The sequence below is a fragment of the Ornithodoros turicata genome, chromosome 6, assembly GCF_037126465.1.
Source record: "Ornithodoros turicata isolate Travis chromosome 6, ASM3712646v1, whole genome shotgun sequence".
NCBI classification, from domain to species: Eukaryota; Metazoa; Arthropoda; class Arachnida; order Ixodida; family Argasidae; genus Ornithodoros; species Ornithodoros turicata.
The window spans coordinates 9,021,789-9,040,324 of NC_088206.1; the positions used below are offsets into that span (position 1 = coordinate 9,021,789).

Below are 18,536 nucleotides of genomic sequence, written 5' to 3' on the forward strand. Positions count from 1 at the left end.
AAAAAATTGACATGGCCAAGTGGTTAGTTTCCTCTCTGGAGTTCTCTCAGAATTGTGCCCCTGCTGACCTGTCTACATCTGTACATTGCGCCTACATGGAATCAAGAACAAAAAGATGAGACAGAAAACAGAAAGGGGCAAAAAAGCAAACAGGTGGGTCCAACGGTTCTGTCTTCAAAGGTGGCAAATGAAGAACTGGCATTGGTGGAACAGAGCTGAGGGTTAACTCCAGGTTCAAGGAATCGTTTATCTTGGTTCAAATGCTAACCCACGTTTGTGAAACCAACCTATGTAAGTAAAAAAAAAAAGGCAATGACAACATTCCACTGCATTGTGTGAATTGCAAGTATAAAAACAGCGGAGCCAATCAACTGTATGGCACGTTATCTTGCTGGCCACTGCGCCAAAGCCGCACAAACTAACCACTTTTTATTTCACCCTCCCACGGGTGATGTCTGCGCGGCCTGAGACACAAAACCCGCTCACATTCAATCTGTGTCGTTGAACCTCTCCAGCTCCGCCGCGTCACCTGATCCACCGACTTCGTCGTTCCTGATCAGCTTGTACCGCTCTTCATGGGCTCCTTGTTCGAGTCCGCGAGCTGACGCGTACCATCTGAACAGGCACCCGATAACAGCAACGTAAACCAGCACGCTTATCATAAACCACCCAAACATGGCTGTCACCATCGTCAGCTGATCATCCTCACTTGATATCCAGGAAGTAATCTTCGTCGAAGAGTAGAACAGCATGAATGCGATATGAATAAACCAGGCGCCGTGGAGGATTGCCCAGAACGCTCTTCCCAGAGCGAGTACCGCGGTCTGCGTGTTCCTCATCTCCAGGAGGACGAAAACGGCTTCGGCGACGGCGCTGTAAATGAGCAGTTTGTGCACCATGACGTCCAGCGGGGATCTCCCGTGCAGGTGGAAGCTGAAGAGGAACACTTCCACAAGGACAGCCACAAGGAGAGCCATGTAGTCGGTCTGCGGCGGAAGAGGATATCTTCGGTTCGTGAGGATGTCCGCGACGCCAGCGATCGCGAAGGCAGCGTACATGATGATATGTTGAAGGTTATTGAAGAGCGCGAAGTGACCCTTGCCGAGGCCAGAGTACGCCTCGCCCGCGATGCCGATGAAGGCGAAGGTTATCTTTGCCCATCCTTCGAAGCACAGCTTGTGGGAGTACCAGGGAATGGGAAAGCTAGCCGAGGACCGAAACCGCTTCCGACCGAGGAAGTAGAACCGCCAGATGCCAAAACACCACCAGCTGCCCAGGATGAACAGGAGAAGTCCAGGGAAGAGGTGTCCATCGAAGTGGGCCCTGTTCTCTTCCCACAGTACGTTCACCATGGTCTCTTCACTGCGGGTGATGAGGTTGTATGGTCCTGTGAATGATTATTGCAGCATTGGTCAGAGCGCAGTCGCGAGGCAAGTATAGGTGAAGTACGGGCCGAGGCAGCAAAATTAGATTAATCTTCTTAGCTCCTGAGACAGCTGCAGGACGAAGAATAGCTATAGCTAGCTTTCTGCACTAATACTGGCACAAGGAGGTCAATTCCTCCGCATGCCTTGCCTGCATCAATTTCGAACACGAGCTTTGTCTATCCATCCTTTGATCGGAGCTATCTGTGTTATGCGGAATATGCCTATAATTCGGAGTATATGGAGCTGTCGACGTGTTCAACGTATAAGGACCATCAGCTGCCGCGGTTCGCCAATAGGTACGAAGTGCAGGGCGGGGCTTAAACGAGTAGTTCTTAGACTGAAAGCGACTTGTACGACGAAGTGGTGTGGACATGTGAAAACAAGTAAGCCTAGAACGTGGATTCCCCAAGGCTGTGCACGATGAAGGGACAAGGCGCAGGCTATCTGGTGAAGGATCATCTTGGACAGAAACCCTATAAGATACAGGAAAAAAAGGACGACACGTACACATACAAGTGAGAGAACTTGAACGTGTACGTGTCCTCCTCTTTTTTCTCCGTGTCTCAGGGTTTCTGCCCATGCTGTGCATGATGTTGTATTTCGCACAAAAGCGATGTCATCACCACCAAGTCGACATTGAAATCAGATTGGTACTTCGAAGATTGCTGTTGTGGCAACAGACAGATCTTGAATGTAGTACGGACGGCAGGCAACCAGGATTTTGTAATAGTATAGTGAGGTTAGGAACGCTAAACTCAACACGTACCGGCCAAACTCCGGAACAGCCGGATACACACATAAAAGATTATCAAGGGGGGATCCTTTCCGCGAGATGTTCGTCTTACCTTGTTAGTCACGTGGTCCTCGTCGTCTTTCCCTTCGTCAGCACATCGTCTTCTTTTCTCCGATAATGCATTCCTGCATTATCGGATAATCTGTTCGCTTTCATCTTGCATGTCCGTACTTTTTACGGGCATGATTACAATACAGACGGGAAGCAATTCAGAGACATATGGAGACCATAGACGGGAATATATCCTGGGTGAAATAACACACATTTCTACCTCTTCGTTTCACTTTTTCTAGCTTTTTTTGCTGCTTTTTGTTCACATATTTTATACATCACGTTTCAGTCACCCAAGGCTGAATAAGAAATATACGGATTCGACGAGGAATTATCAAGCGCACTTGACTTGTAGTAACGTATACTTGTTTAATATGTTGATACGTTCACGGATATTTCCATACTCTTGAACATGACTATGTTATCAAAACAGTGGGAACAGAGTCTTTACAACGGCACGGGCACGCCTGTCTAGCTGACGCGTACTCAGAAACGGGTGCTTCGCCACACAAAGGAATCTCCCCCCTCCCAAGCCGAGAAAGCCTCTCTCACCATTCCGCTTTCCTTTATTTACTGCTCTCAAGCTTCCTCGCATTTTCATACCTCAAGGCTTGAAGACGACTTCGGTATTCATTTGTTGTGTGGGCAGGCAAAATCATCCAGATTGGGTTAATGTGAAAAAAAACGTACGCCCTTCTGTATGGCCGTTGTTGAAGCTACACGTTTTTTGTAGAAATTAAAAAAAAATATTTGCAGGTGTACTTTCATTAACAATGTTCTTAACTACGTTGTCTTTTCCAACCCAAAATGCCTGTCTCTTTTTCTTGCTCATTGCGCTTCGAGTTTCTCAATTTGTATCTAATCACAGCACAAAATTCACGAGTTTGAAACTTGTCCTGGGGCAAAATGAGAAGCTCGGATAGGTCAGTCATTATTGTAGCTATCCGCCATCAGGTGAAACGGCGCGAGCAATTTTTTCGTTTAGACTGCGCTGTTGGAGGCAGCTAAGCGCTCCTGGAGGTGCAGGATAACTCAGTTACAGCCCTACTTTCACATTGCCAGTCTCATACTTTCCTTTAGAGATGTTCAGAAGATAACTCCGTGCTCTCAACCTTTCTAACTCAAGGGTTCGAAAGGATTGTACGTCGAAAATAGAGAAGTGCTACGATGAGGTTGTTAGAAGACATCCTCCAATCCTGCTTCCTAATACTCCGAAGGAAGACGCGACCCTTCGAGGAAAATGGGTTTCGTGTTCGACGGGTGTGCTGGCGAAAAGGATATTGCCCTGACGGTGTGGAATCGCGTTGCCCAAAGCGTATTTTAACGAGAACAAACTTCAAATGACTTATTGACTTTTAGACGCGCCGTGTCGTGGGGGGCGTCTGGACGACGTACCTTAGGCGTTTTACACTTCTGAAGCTTCGAAAATTTTTTTTAATTATTGTTTTTGTTTTTTGAATGTCTTTCCTCATCTCCCTCGTCTGCCATACACCTTTATGTCAGGGCGTTTCAATGTTGACAACATCCTTCGTTAGTAAACGTGTCCACAGGGGTGACCTACCACAAATTGGTTCACAGACGATAGGATGCTATGCGAACGTATTGCGTTCTGGGGCTGGCCACGTGTCATCACCATGACCTATTGTATTATCACGACTGTATCATCATTCGGCGGCTTTCCTATGGCGGCTTTAGCTTCGCGTGACGTTCGATTCTGTATATATTTGTTGATTGATTGATTATTGATTCGATAGCTTATGCGATTCGGTAAGCATGTAGCTTTTCCTCGTGGTAGAATAATATCAATGGAACGGACTGTGCACTGCAGCGTGCGATCCGCGTGCACGTTTATGGAGCACTGACACTGATTATTGATTCGATAGCTTATGCGTTTCGGTAAGCATGTAGCTTTCCTTGTGGTAGAATAATATCAATGGAACGGACTGTGCACTGCAGCGCGCGTTCCGCGTGCACGTTTATGGAGCACTATAATGCTACGGAAATGTTACTTGTAGCAGCAGGTATTGATTGCTTGTCCCTAAGTGCAATGCTGAGAATAAAAACCACTTGCAGTGATTTTTAGTGCACGTACAGTGGTCATTACGAACGTCACGGCTTAACCATAAAATGGCAACGTCCATTATCAGGGCCAGATCGTTTGTAAACAAATATACATATATATATATATATTCTCATTAGCTAATTTAGCGTAGGGGTGCTGGCGTAGCCAGTCTGACCCTGTAGCGAACTTTTTTTTTCTTGTTCCTATCATCATCGTCGTCATAATTTTTTTAACTTCTTTCGATCTCGCTAACTAGATGTATCCCATACCCTCGCAGTGAAACACGCAGATCTGCAAATGAAGCCTCGTACGGCTGACCACTCCCAAATATATGATAACGACCCCGACGCAAAGACTCACTCAACCGACGGGATACACTCACTATTCTGGAGGAGTGAGCTACTATGTCAGGCGTAAAAAAACCCCGCATAATTCGTCTCCAATAAATAATAATTTGGAGTAGCTTTAGTTGTAAGGTGAATGCTTGGCATTTCATCAAGAGCTAAAACGGAATTTGTTTCTGGGAGGTAATTCACACACTGACTAATGTACAGCCAAGTAAATACTGTACATATTACATTTGTGGAAGCACACGCATTAAGACTTCCATTCAGCATCTAGCCAAATCCAACTGCCTCAAACATTCATTTTTCGCATTAGCAGTTTAAGGACGGGAATAGCCTTTCTCAGGAGATCGTTGACTGCGACACCTTGTTGGGATTGTTGCCTCGACTTGAGGGCCTATGGGAGAACTGTAGCAAACAGACTCGCATCTTGACATTTTTACTGTAACGCTTTAATTAGTCATGTGTGTCGGCACTGTGCGGCCTGTGCATTGATGTGTACTAATTGTTTGCGTATGTGATGTACTTTTTGTACTAATTATTCATTCCGTACTAATTATCCATTTTGCACTAATTATCCATTTTGTACTAATTATCCATATGTGTCGGCACTGTGTGGCCTGTGCATTGACGTCTATTAATTGTGTGTGTGTCATGTACTTTTTTATGTGTAAGCTTTAGTGAGCATTGATATATCGTTATTTAATCCTACCTCTACCTTGCTAATGAATGAGTATGACTATGACACGAATTGTGGCTTGAGCGTGAGTAGAACTTTGAATTTGTTACTGTATTTGTATTGGATTCATTGCATATATTCCCTCTTTCATGGCTCGGATTGCTCACTCCTTTCATGGTACAATGACTGTGGCAGAAGTATAGCAAAATAAATAAAATATTGTATATAAAATCAATTTATTGCAATATAAAATCTTGCATTCGAAAGACAGTCACTCTAGCTGTCTAACCCCACAAGGAGCCTCTGCTTCGGGGTTTTGACAGACATTACAGGCACGCGATTTTTGAAAGCGGATGCATTGAATAAATTGATTTTGCGAAACGCTGAGTCGTTGCGTTCTGCAATGCCGCTCACATCGACGCTAACGCAGGTGTTCAGCGATGGCAAGTTTCCCGGCGTGGATGGATCCCTCTTACCGCAGCAGAGAAGACACGGACGAAGACAAGGGGCACCTGCGTACTCTTAAACTGAACAGCTTCGAGTATTTACCAACCATCCTTTAGTCGATCAAGAGATAGATCAACTGATTCTCTCGAGCATCGTTCATCGTTCTAAATACGTGCAGGTCACACGAGGTATTGCCGCGCAGCGCGAGGCGCCAATACACGTCTGCTAGCAGGCGGAAATACCTCACTTCGCTTCCGTCCGCCGTCTCTTTGCGCGCGTTAAGTGGAGACTCCAGAGTCAAAGTAGTCATGACTCCATCCACTAAACGGCCAAGTGCACTTCCGGTGCACTTGGCCAGTCAAACTTCCAGTCAATCTCCGTGGCCCCATCTCAGAAACTGAGTGACGGAATGAAAAGGACCGCGACGGAAGTTTAGTGACGTAGTTCCGCCATTCCGCCAGCTCATAGACATGTTTTGGAGGGTGTTATGGTGTTCTGGTGCGTGGATTGCGGGAATCCTGGTGTGGATGCCTGCCCTGCGCTGCACAAAGGCACAAAGGCTGCGGAGCAAAGGCGCACTGCGCAGGCAACGTTTCGGCAGCACAACCACCGCACTCTTCCACCGTATGAGGCTCAACGTTGCCTTTACACCTGCCTTTCAACACCGTCTCGGCTCCACCTCGTCTTCACTTTGCTCCACTTGTGCAGTGCACGGCGACCTCTGCCACGTCATCCTGGCTTGTGGGCAATATCTCCACGAGTGTGCACTGATGGAAGTTGCTATGCAACGTATTGACGAGCGGCCGTTCAACCTCGCGAAGATCCTCGGACTGTGGTCGAACGCTGCCCACCAGGTGCAAGTCCTTCGTCTTCTTGCGGAGCACTTGGGCTCCACCGGTCTGGTGACGGCTCTCTGAAAGCCTCCCATCATCATCCCCTCATCCGTTCCCAATGCGCAATAGGGCAGTGTACCGCCTCAGCAGCGGTGAATCGCCCACCTCATCATCATCCAATGTATGTGTGTGTGTGTGTGTGTGTGTGTGGGCAGCACAAATTTGCAACGACGAACGTTGCATCGACTCAGCCTTTCGCAAAATCCATTAATTAAACGCTACGCTTTTAAAAATAAAGTGCTTGCGGTGTCTGGTGTATGCCAAGCTAAACCTTAGCGCTCCGAAAGTGGGTGGCCGTCAGGAGTCGTTACTTCACGTGCAGACTCCGTTTTCGAGATGGTATCAGAAATTTTGATTCGAGTTACGAGCACCGGAAGTGCGCCTGGCCGTTTAGTGGATTGAGTCATGTCTTTTTTTACTTTGGAATCGCTACTTATAACGCGCCCGTTGTTGTCTGCCTTTTCCGCCACGAACCGTGTTCGATATTCGTCCGTCCACTTTCGAGCAACCATTTTTCGATCCCCTGACGACACCGCATTGTACGAGTAAGTAAAGAAAATAACAGTTTCTTTAATATCTTCCAATCTAGCGACATTCCATTTAGAAACAAAAGAGTAATAAAGTCCCTACGCTACACTTTATTTAACGACAGCAGCTTCTGAAGTATTGCTTCTATATAGCAACGACGGTGCTCAGGCGACCAGAGAAAGCCTCCTTCAACTTTCCCTCTCTCACTAATAACGATCCAACGATGCGAAACGATGTCTTGTGTCTTGTGGTAGGCTGCTTGTCTTTTACGGGCTTTTTATGAGGCCCAGGTTTTGTTTCTTCTTGTGGCAGGTTCTCATCGTCATATAACATATCTGTCGTCTGTTGCTCACTCTGGCCTACGGCCGAAAGAAGTTAGACGTGCAGTGAGGAACATTCTTGTTCTTTCTCCCGTTTCAAAATTTTATCAGTTTACATAGACATGTTCTTTCTTTTTTATGGCACAAGGGCAACTATTGGACAAAGAGTGCCATAGGGATGTTGCGTATGACGCGTAGAACAAGAAGCGATTCAAATGGTAATAATTGGCTTAACGTCGCACTCTCTGTCGTTAACGTACAATGCTTTCATTGGATAGGAACAGAGTTTCAAGCGGTGTTTCTAGAAAGAAAAAAGATATATATAGAGAGAGAAGAAGAAATGAGCGAAAATTTAAAAAAAAACTAAAGTATATGAGGCCATCCAATTCGAGCCTTTATGGCAGTCTCAATATATGATGCTGTAGAGGCATGCCGCCGGAAAACTTTTTAAAAAATGACAGGGATCGGATGGTGGGTTAAAAGGCGCCAGTGTGAGCTTGTTGGTCCGTAAGATCGGTACAACGAAGCTGCTAACTCTACAACAGTCGAAGGGCGGCACCGACGTACATATACACAGAACGCGGCATCGCGAATAGTTGGGGCAGCTGGAACTTGAAGTCTCCTTCGAGTTCAGATGCCGTTTATGGATTTGTTTTTCTGTTCTTCCTTCTGGGACGGCGGGGGGGGGGGGGGGGGGGGGGGGGCTCGATTCGATCCGATACTCTGCCTGCAAGCGTTCGAGCGTGTTATTGAAGTGTTACAGAAAGGAGAGAAGAGGGCAGTCATGGCTGAGTTACTGCAAAAAATGTAACTAAGTCACTGTCACAGTTAGCCTGCAGAAAATAGTAACTAAATTACCGTTACTGTTATTGAAATGTAACTAGTTACAGCTACAGTTACCACGTTCGAGTAACTTAGTTACTTTACAGTTACATTTTAAGAGAAAAAAACGAGTAAATGTAACTCTAAAAACATTGTTATAGTGCATCTACTGTGCAGACATAGTTATAACGTGTCATAAACAGAGGATTTCCCATGGGCCCTAACAGCGTGTATTCGCACGAGCGACATCCCCACGGAATATTCTAGCGGAAGAAAAAGCGGAAACACTGCACACAGAGCTGAAGTTCCGTCCCGTTGAACATTCACACGGTACCGGAATATCGGCAGTGGCGCTACTGCGCACTTAGCAGACGACAACGTCAGCGTCTTTTCCTGTCGTCTGCTACGGAATATCTTGCCCGGCGGTGTCGCGGGAAATCGCTCACGGTTGGCAGTGCCAACGCCTCATAGATACAGAAGGCCTGCTTATTACCTCCTCTCTCTCTTTCGCTACGTGGACATATAAAGTCAGAATGCGTCTGCCACTGCGAATCGCCGTTCTGCGAATTCAAGAACTCGCAAATGATTGCGGCTAACTTGGAACCTGTAGACCTGAATCCGTAGACAAAAAAGTGCGACACGCTTTCCAGAAAATTAGTCTTGAGAAAGATATGGGACCGTTTTGCGCTCTCTTTTAAAGTTTTCTCATTTAGTACGCGAGGACGTTCCATCACTACTCGCAGACGACGGCGGTGCGTCTCCATGGCTACGGCCGCTGAAAGCGCGTTCGTGATTGGCTACCGCCAATGAAAAACACCAGTCGAAAACAGTTGGGACTGGGAGGTACCCGGGTTCGAATCCCTGTGTCGGCTGTGCTGTCTGGGGTTTTTCCTGGTTTTTCCTCGAACGGTTTCATACATATGTCGGCACAGTTCAATTAGAAGTCGGCCCAGGACGCAAATTCCCCCAGGGCGCCAGTCGTGACGTTGCGCACGACTGTGAGGCCGACAACGGCGACCCCCAGCGCCACCACCACCATTGGCGTACTCTTAGTTGTATTGTCTTAGTTGTATACGTCACGTCGACGAGTAAGCAGGTGAAGGAGACAAGACACGACGGGCCGCCTACCTAGGTGGTGTTGGCAGTGCTCGTGAAGGCGCGACGTCGAGCGCTTGCGTTCACGTGACAGCAGGAAGCTATGACGTTTTTTTTTTTTTTTTTGCATCTTCCGTTCTAATATTCTGAGCAACGTGACTCGTGTGAATACGCGGTTAGTGCAAGGCCATCCAGGCCGCGTATGGGATGACAAAATTCGTGGAATTCCTGCTTGGGGCAAAGCCGCAGGGCACTTGAAGCCTCGACGAAGCGACGCTAGACAACTGACGCGTGGAAAATAATACAATACCTGAGTAACTTCGTTACAGTTACATTTTCAGTTCATTATATAAGGGATTCTTTTTAATGTTATTTTACCAAAAAGTGGTAACTAGTTACAGTTACAAGTCACGTAACTTAGTTATACTACCCAAGACTGGAAGAGGGTGTAGGGGTAACGCCAGAACTGCAATGTATGCAGAAAGTCGTGCTGGTTCCTGCCGGCGATGATGCCATCCTGTATTTCTGTAAACACTTGTGCGGCGACGCATGCGCGGGAGGCGTTCTCTCTCTCTCTCTCTCTCACTCACACATACACACACCCTCTCTCTCATTGGCCGGGGTCTCTCCGCGTGGGTATCATCATGCCGATGAGCGTTGCACCAGTAAGCCGTAAACAATAATCCCCTAGTCAGAATGCTACCTTAACGTAACGTGCGTAAACGCAACGGCCGGCGAAAACGGGAGGCGTACGCCTTTTTTATGACGATTATCGACTCCCGATCGCTTCATCGTCGTTACGGTCGTTACAAGCTAACGAGTGGCGGGAAATTTAAAAAGGTGGCCACGTGATAAAACACGTGCACTGCGCTCTTCGCGCGATACGTGAAGGCCGTGGTACACGTCACGCGCAATGTGTCACGTGCACACCTTTTTGAATCTCCCGCCACTCGTTAGCTTGTAAGGACCGTAACGACGATGAAGCGATTAAGCCCCCAGGAGACAGAACGATGTGATTCGAGATGGTGGTTGGGCTACCGGTGAAGTTACGGCCGTTCCATTTACGGCCTTAAAGGAACATGGAAGTGAAACCCTGCCTCATCTGTGAAGCTGTCCACCGGAGTATCACCATGCAAAATATTTTCGCTCTGCGCTGTATTGTCACTGCACCATCGAATTTCCAAAAACAGCCGGAGAAAGCAGCCGCTGCAGACAGACACGAGCCTCGTGTCACGTAGCAACGGTTCTGTGCCTTTCTTTTTTTTTTTTTTTCTTCTCAGCTAACGCGCCGCTTATACATGCTTGAGCTGTGCCGTTGTACGTCACTGGTCACGTGCCGGAGACCATGATGCGTCACGACGTCCTCTCGTTCGACGATACGCTCTTTGCACGAGGAGAGGATTTTTTAAAGGTGTGCGGAACAGAGCCTTGCTCTGTAGGTCACCTGCGCTCATGTTTCTTTCGCAGGAGCTCATTTTATTCGTTGCACAACACGCTGCAGCGAAGAAAAAAAAATAAAGGAAAGTGGGGGGTCACTTACACGCTCCTTTAAGTTGGCCGTCTGACAAGGGCATACGTAACGCATCAACAAATATATGAGTAAGCCCGTGCGGACCTACAGGGTTAGTCTAGCAAACGTTACACATTTAGAGTTGATCGTAAAAATAGGAAACGGTGTTTAGCCAACCCAAAACTTTGCAGACTGGTAGCCATTTGTCTCAAGTTTTGTTGGAATTTTTTGTGAGCGCTATGGTCGTGTAGAAAAAAAAATTGAAAATCAAGAAAAATTTCACTCTGTGCATTTTCTATGACCTATCTCACTGAAAAGCCGCCATTTTCTCCTATGTGCGCCTCATTTTTATTTCACCGCACACAGATGACACCACCGTACAGAAGAACAGGATGAGTGCATAACGTCAGAATCATAGTCAGAATGGGCATGTCGCATCGTTCTAGGCAGCGCCGCCAGTGTGACGTGATGTGAATGTGAAGCAGACACAAGGAAAAATGGCGGCGTTTGCGTGAGATAGGCCATTGAAAATGCATGGGGCGAGTTTTTGCTTGATTTTTAATTTTCTTTTTACATTAGAATAGTGCTTACAAAAAATTGCAGTACAACTTGAGACAAATGGCTAGCAATCTTCAAAGTTTGGGGTAGGCTAAAGCCCGTTTTCTATTTTTACGATGCTGTCGATATGTGTAACGTTTGCTAGCCTAACCCTGTAGAACGTATTTTCCGCTCACCGAGATTTGTGAGTGAGACCATGCTGGCAGTTATAACTGCATAGATGCACCATGACGAAGACTTCCTGTTGGGCGTCTAGCGTGTATCAGCGTGCGGTCGTGCACGATCACACGCCAATTTCTTATCATTTCTCTTTTATACATGCGACTCGCAAGTCAATCCATGGCATTCGTTAAACGGGATAAAAGGGAGCGAGGCATCAACGATGCAAAACACCAAAAGACAGCGTCCCGTTCGTTCACTTTTAGTAGCCTTTAACGCAAACCAATAAACCCATCCTCACTGAGCATACCTGCTCGCGCGTGTCAGTATTCCCCAAGCGCACCATACGCTCCTATAAATCTGTGGTATTAATTTTTCCGCATCAGTCATTTCCTGAGTATTAAGCTCTCAGCTCCTGTCGCGTGCATAATTACAAAGTCAGCGGCCGTGGGCTCGAAGGGTCCTCTTATATTCCCTCTCTCTCTTGCACCTCACTGCTTTCTTATCTTCTACCTTCTTTTTTTTTCTTCTGCTTCCTCGTGTCGGCCTCATTATGTCCTATCGGCTCATTTGCCGTATACAAAGATAATTGCCCAGACACAGAAGAACAAGTGGCACTTCAAAAAAAAAAAAAAAAAAGAAAGAAAGAAACCGCGTTAGCAGGAGTGGAACTTGCTTTTTTAGCCATAACGGAGCCAATTAGTGAAAGAGAATTCTTATCCGAGTGTGACCATATATATACGAGTCCCGAGAAATAATTAGGTCCATTTTTGTATTATTGGTGTCCGCTTGCTGCCATTCTGCTCGCATGTTATATTTCGTGGAAATATCTGTTAGTAGTTCCAGCGAGTGTGACGATGCTTGAAGAGCCTAGCAATATAGGCATGCTTTGATTATGCAAGAACTGATGTTCTGAGGCTGGAACAACATAGAAGGGACAAATACGTACAAAGCCTCAATTTGCCTAAGAAATTAACTTTCATCTTTCATGCTTTGATTGGCTGCATTAACACTATTTTTATTCGCGTTTGCAATTCGGTAATGTCATTAGACGTCTCTGAATCATACTTTTCTTTACTAGGATCATCGTCATCGTCATCACATCATCATCATCATCTTGTGATTGTTGCTGTTCATTTTCGCTCTTAACTGCTTACGAATGAAAGATTTTGCTGCTCGTTGGTCTTTGTTGGGCAGGAAAAACTCTTCAGGGAGAGCATTGCAGAGGTGTTTCACTTCACCTTTATTGTGCACCCACCCCAAGAAAGAATCTCGAATAGATCCGTTAACACTGTATTCGATCAATAGTACACTTAGTAGTTTTCGTACATTGCCGGAAATGGACCGCAAGTAACAGCGTGTAACTGCTTTACCGGAATCTTTATTCACGCACACTCTCGGCTAGTAAACCAAAAAAGTTTATTCAGAGTTCCTGGTAGCCCTGTCTACAAGGCAAGTATCCAGTCTCCTGACGCCCCTATTGGTTTCTCACCTGACCTATAAGGTGCGCACGCTCTCGGCTAGTAAACCAAAAAGTTTATTCAGAGTTCCTGGTGGCCCTGTCTACAAGGCAAGTATTCACTCTTCTGACGCCTCCATTGGTTTCTCACCTGACCTATAAGGTGCGCACACTCTCGGCTAGTAAACCAAAAAGTTTATTCAGAGTTTCTGGTGGCCCTGTCTACAAGGCAGGTATTCAGTCTTCTGACGCCCCCATTGGTTTCTCACCTGACCTATAAGGTGCGCACACTCTCGGCTAGTAAACCAAAAAGTTTATTCAGAGTTCCTGGTGGCCCTGTCTACAAGGCAAGTATTCAGTCTTCTGACGCCCCCATTGGTTTCTAACCTGACCTATAACGTCGACCTGCTATTAAACGGTACGATAAACGAAACGATAGAACCAACGGCTTAAAGCGACCATGAAATGGTCTTCGCGAATTCCGAGTACTCTGCCGGGGACGGTTCTCATGATCCCTCACTAATCACTATCGTACACACATCGACTTTTAACCGTATTCAGTGCACCGGGGGAGCAGTTACCAGGCAAAAATATCGGGGCGTGACCTGCCGGATACATTCCTTCGAAGCGGGCCTTACGCCATTAACGTCCAGTCCTCTCAGGCAACAAACCTCTGCCCGAGAAACGTCATCATGACGTTGGTAGACAGACCGAAACCGAAACAGATCGGAAAGGGAGAGCCGGTCTCCACGAATGTGCACTTGTTCGCTGGCTCCTATTGAAAGAAAAGTAGAGCCCAAGGTTGCATCCCTTCAGGGATCATCGCAATCCCCTCAAGACCGTGGTTTTCGGGCGAGACCTTGTTCGCCCCATAGCTTCGAGCATTAGTTCGACTCTACCAAACCGGTGGCGCTGTCGAACACTATGACGTCATTTGTTTACAAACAGGGAGAGGTCTATTGTGAACGACTGGAAGCACACACTCTGCGGGACCACGTGGTTGCATGGTTTCGGTTTGGACAGCGACGACGTCGTCTATCTGCCGTCGAAATCCGTAGCAATATGGCGAAACGCAAATTGTCGGCGATGGATGAACAGGTTGTGTGACGCACACAGCGTCTACCACCGATACATTTTCTGACGAAGAAGGAGCTCAGAGAGGAAAACGTGCTCCAAGTAACCATGCTGACAATCAACGGCTACATTACGCTCCTGGTAGGATTCTGTGTCAACGATTAGATACGATCTTAGCTCCAGGTCAAATTAATACATATTTCACGACGAAGTTTGCAAGCTTGCTTGCAAATTGTGCAATCTGCTCGCCAAAGACCGTTCGGGAATCGGCAACATCCTCTGTGTGTGATGTCACGGCCATGCTGTTTCCCTCGCAGGTGGGTCGTATAGCAGTCGCCGTTCACGGCCGTGGTTAATATCTAATATTTTCGCTATTTGAACGATTTCCAACTTCATATTTCACAGGGTGAATGCTTTAGTACAGAGAAACAAATTGAAAATGATCGTAGGCTTGTCAAATATCCTTTCATGGTCCCTTTAAAATGAAGCAGGGTCTCAAGCCTCTCTCGCGAATTTAAGTTCCTGCGGATCGCTTTTCGAGGGAGTTCTGCCCACAAACGCGAAAAAGAAAGGCCTTCTAGAGTACGACAGGCGAACCAATTTTAATATACTCTACAGTTAAAGCATAACCTCTGTACCGTGCCTAGAATGTAGCTTATATAACGAACAAGTAACAGAACATGGTCGCGCAGCGCGGCAAAGCCTCTCTCAAGTTTCTACCTGGTATCTCTCAGGTTTGCCGTCCCATCATGTGTATTGTAAATTAAATCAATCGAATTAAATTAAAAACTGTACGTGATTTAAGTCTTCCGTTCTTGTAGATTCACAAATAATGCATCCAACTGTCATGCTCTGAACGTTGATACAATACATTATAGCAGAGCGCTGAGGACTAAAACAAAACGGCCACCGCGATGTGTCAGTCCATAGCCTCTTATATACTTACTCCTATATGCAATGTATAGGAGGCTATGGTCAGGCACACCGCATGACACGCCTTTATTTTTCGCACTTTCTTTTTCTCGCACACCAAAACAGAGAAAGAAAAAGCAACAGTAAACACACATTTGAGTTTGTGCTTGAGCGCGCACAACAAGCGCTTGTCAGTGAAACATAGCCAAAAACGTTCTAGTCTCAAAACTTCCAGAATAAATTAGACGAGCGCTCACTCAATCTTAGACGCCAGGCACAGAGCTTATTCCGTGCGCAGCTGATGAGTCTCTCAGAACTTTTATGGCGATCTACCCATCGTAATGTGCGTGGAATCATTTCGTAAGAGATCGCTGCTATTAATTAATTTTGCTCCGTCACCCTTCCTATAAACATGCATAATGAATTAAGGAGAGAACGCGAACTTTATAGGTTCTGTAAACAACGTCGGGAACAAGAGTAAGCACTCTGTTGTGAAACACGGAACTGCTGACCATGCTCGAGAAGCTTCGCGAAACAAGCAAGCGAATAATGAATCTATACAAAGATAAAAGTGTCGTGTCATGTTTCATCCGTCATATGAGATAGTTAAAAAGGTCTTTCGTAACAGCAGCGCGATGCGACGCGGAAGCAAATGGTCACGTAGGTTAACATTTTTATTGGGCAAGCTGCACTGCACGGCCCTGCATGGCCTGCCTTCTGTGGCCTGCCTGTGCCCTTAGAAGTCGGCCCAGGACGCACATTCCCCCAGGGCGTCAGTCGTGACGTTGCCCGCATAAGTGAGGCAAGCCCTATCGCCATCACCACCACCACCACCTGCCTTCTGTGGAAAAAAAGGAACAACTTTAGTCCTGATACATGCATTGTTACAACCACCAGTCTTTCACAGGACTAAAGTGATGGGACTAAGTGAGTGACAGGGAGGGAGGACTGCATTTCATGCTTTGTCCTCACACGAAACCTCACAGTCCTATACAGTGAACCTTCGTTAATATGACCCCCGATAATCTGACATACGCGCTTTACGACTATACTCCTGGGGAACAATGCAGTGAAACCTCTTCAAATCCCCCCGTTAATATGACAATTCCGCGTTATGACCAAAATTTTCGGCAACGACCATCGTCATAATAACGAGGGTTCACTGTATGTACACAATCTGTGCACATTAATGAAATTAATTTGACTTTGAAGTAAGCTGTAATGTAATAATAACGTAAATTTATAAAATGTATAAAAATATGTAACACGCATGGGACACAATTTGCCAAAAAAAAGTACCCCTAACTATTTCTTGCTTGTAGCCTTAAAATTCCATTTTTGTAATAGAAATTTACGTTGCGTTGCTTCATCAAGTTCTTGTAGAGCACATATTCACATTGGATTGGATTGGAAAAAGAAAGAAAAATATGGAGAGGTTAGTCCCGACCCAGTCAGAACTGGCTACTCCAAAACGCGTTTGTGGGTGAAAAAAAGAGCTAGAAAACACAGAACAAACAAACGAACAATCAAAAACAGGAAACAGGAAAGGGGAAGAGTGGGTGTAGTAGCGGGTGGGTGGGGCATATTCACATAATCTGTTGCACTCAAGTGATTGTATTGTATTGCATCCGTATCGAAAAAAAAAAAGATAAAAGGAAATGTGATCGGAGATCATATGCGATGTTTAAGTGCAGTGGTGGGAGAGTAAATTTCAGAAACTGTTCTTGCTCTCCAAGAAGAGACGTTGCCGTGTGACGCGTCAGCTGCTTTAGAGGCATAGGCAGGTTATTGCTCCAGCGGAACTTCTTGTTGAGCTTCCTTACACCCATGGAATATAGTGACCCTTATTTCTTTTTATAATTGTACGGAAACAAATGTTCATACTTGCAATTTCATTTAATTCAAAGAGTGTCTGCGAAGTTGAAGGGTTCTGCTCAGCTGTACAGTGCAGGACAGAAGTTTACGGAACACGCTCTGGCGCATTCCTTGCTAAGAGTGACACGCCAGCAGCGAATGGTCGTACGGACCTACAAACAGGTGATTGGGTTTCCTATAGGCACATGTCGAAGTTCATACGGTCCCATTCGCTGCTAGCGCGTGTCACTCTGAGGAAGGAATGCGCCAGAGCGTGTTCCGTAAACTTCTGTCCTGCACTGTACAGCTTAGCATAACCCTTCAACTTCGCAGACGCTCTTTGAATTAAATGAAATTGGAAGTATGAACATTTGTCCATAATATTCCATGGGTGTAAGGAAGCTCAACAAGAAGTTCCGCTGGAGCAATAACCTGCCTATGCCTCTAAAGCAGCTAACGCGTCACACGGCAACGTCTCTTCTTTTTCGTCAAACTTTTGTCCAGCACTGTACTAAGTTGGTTTACACCATAGATTGAGAAGTGACCCGTCAAAAATAACTCGTTACAAGTTACCGTGTGAAAAATGTAACTAAGTTAATAACGAAGTTCTTCAGCCTGAAATGTAGCTCGCAGTTACTGAGTTGCTTAAAAAAAAAAGAACAAGTTACTTCCAAGTTACTTCTGACGCAAAATCGCATTACGCAGGTGCAGCGCGCGTTAGCAGTTGAGTAAAACCTTGAGTTGCCTGCGGAGGAGTGCAACACGCTTAGATCGTTTTCGTTTATGTCCAACAATAGACCTCTCCCTGTTTGTAAACAAATGACGTCATAGTGTTCGACAGCGCCAAAATTTGGTAGAGTTGAACTACGCTCGAAGCTAGAGGTGAACAAGGTCGCGCCCGAAAGCCACGGTCTTGAGGGGATTATACGATGTCTCTGAAAGGGACGCGACCTTCGGTCCTACTTTTCTTTCAATAGGAGGCAGCGAACAAGTGCCCGTCCGTAGAACCCAGCCCTCTCCTTCCGATTTGTTTCGGTTTCAGGTTTCAGTCTGTCTACAACGCCATGATGACGTTTCTCTAGTAGAGGTCTATTCGAACGCTTTGCATCTTACTCCCCGTGGGCGCACAATGGTTCAGCTTCATTTCAATGGCAGCATTTCTTACTTCCTGAATAAAATGCTGTCATTGATTGAATATCACGTTTTATGGCAAAAAAAATGCCATGAAGGAACCGGACAGAAAGCAAGAAAATATGTGCACGTGACGGAAAAGCGAATTAAAAGTAACTTGCAACTTCACTTAAGTTACTTTGGCAAAGTTACCTGAAAAAGAAACGAGATCCTCTGAGAGTTACAAAGGCGCAAAAGTACCGAGTTAAGTTAGAAGTTACCAAAAGAAGGAACTTAGTTACAGTCACACGTTACTCGTAACGAGTTACCTCGAACTCTGGTTTACACACATCCATACAAACATATCCGTTGTATAAAGTTTGATCGTAAGATGTTGTTTTTCTTAGTTGTTATTGTCTCTTTTACACCTATCCAAGTA

General features: G+C 45.9%; 2 protein-coding genes across 2 annotated transcripts in view; one reads left to right on the top strand and one right to left on the bottom strand.

The window, feature by feature from the left end:
- The window catches only part of LOC135399006 (synaptogenesis protein syg-2-like), a 211,261-nt gene that overhangs the window by 160,443 nt on the left and 32,282 nt on the right, over window positions 1-18,536 (top strand). The window lies entirely within an intron of this gene.
- LOC135397619 (transmembrane protein 45B-like) lies at window positions 417-2,262 on the bottom strand. The gene is made up of 2 exons (XM_064629235.1): window positions 2,194-2,262; window positions 417-1,387 (listed from the first exon to the last, which is right to left on the bottom strand). Exon 2 carries the CDS (start codon window positions 1,350-1,352, stop codon window positions 489-491), a length of 864 nt encoding a protein of 287 aa, XP_064485305.1. The 5' UTR covers window positions 1,353-1,387; window positions 2,194-2,262; the 3' UTR covers window positions 417-488.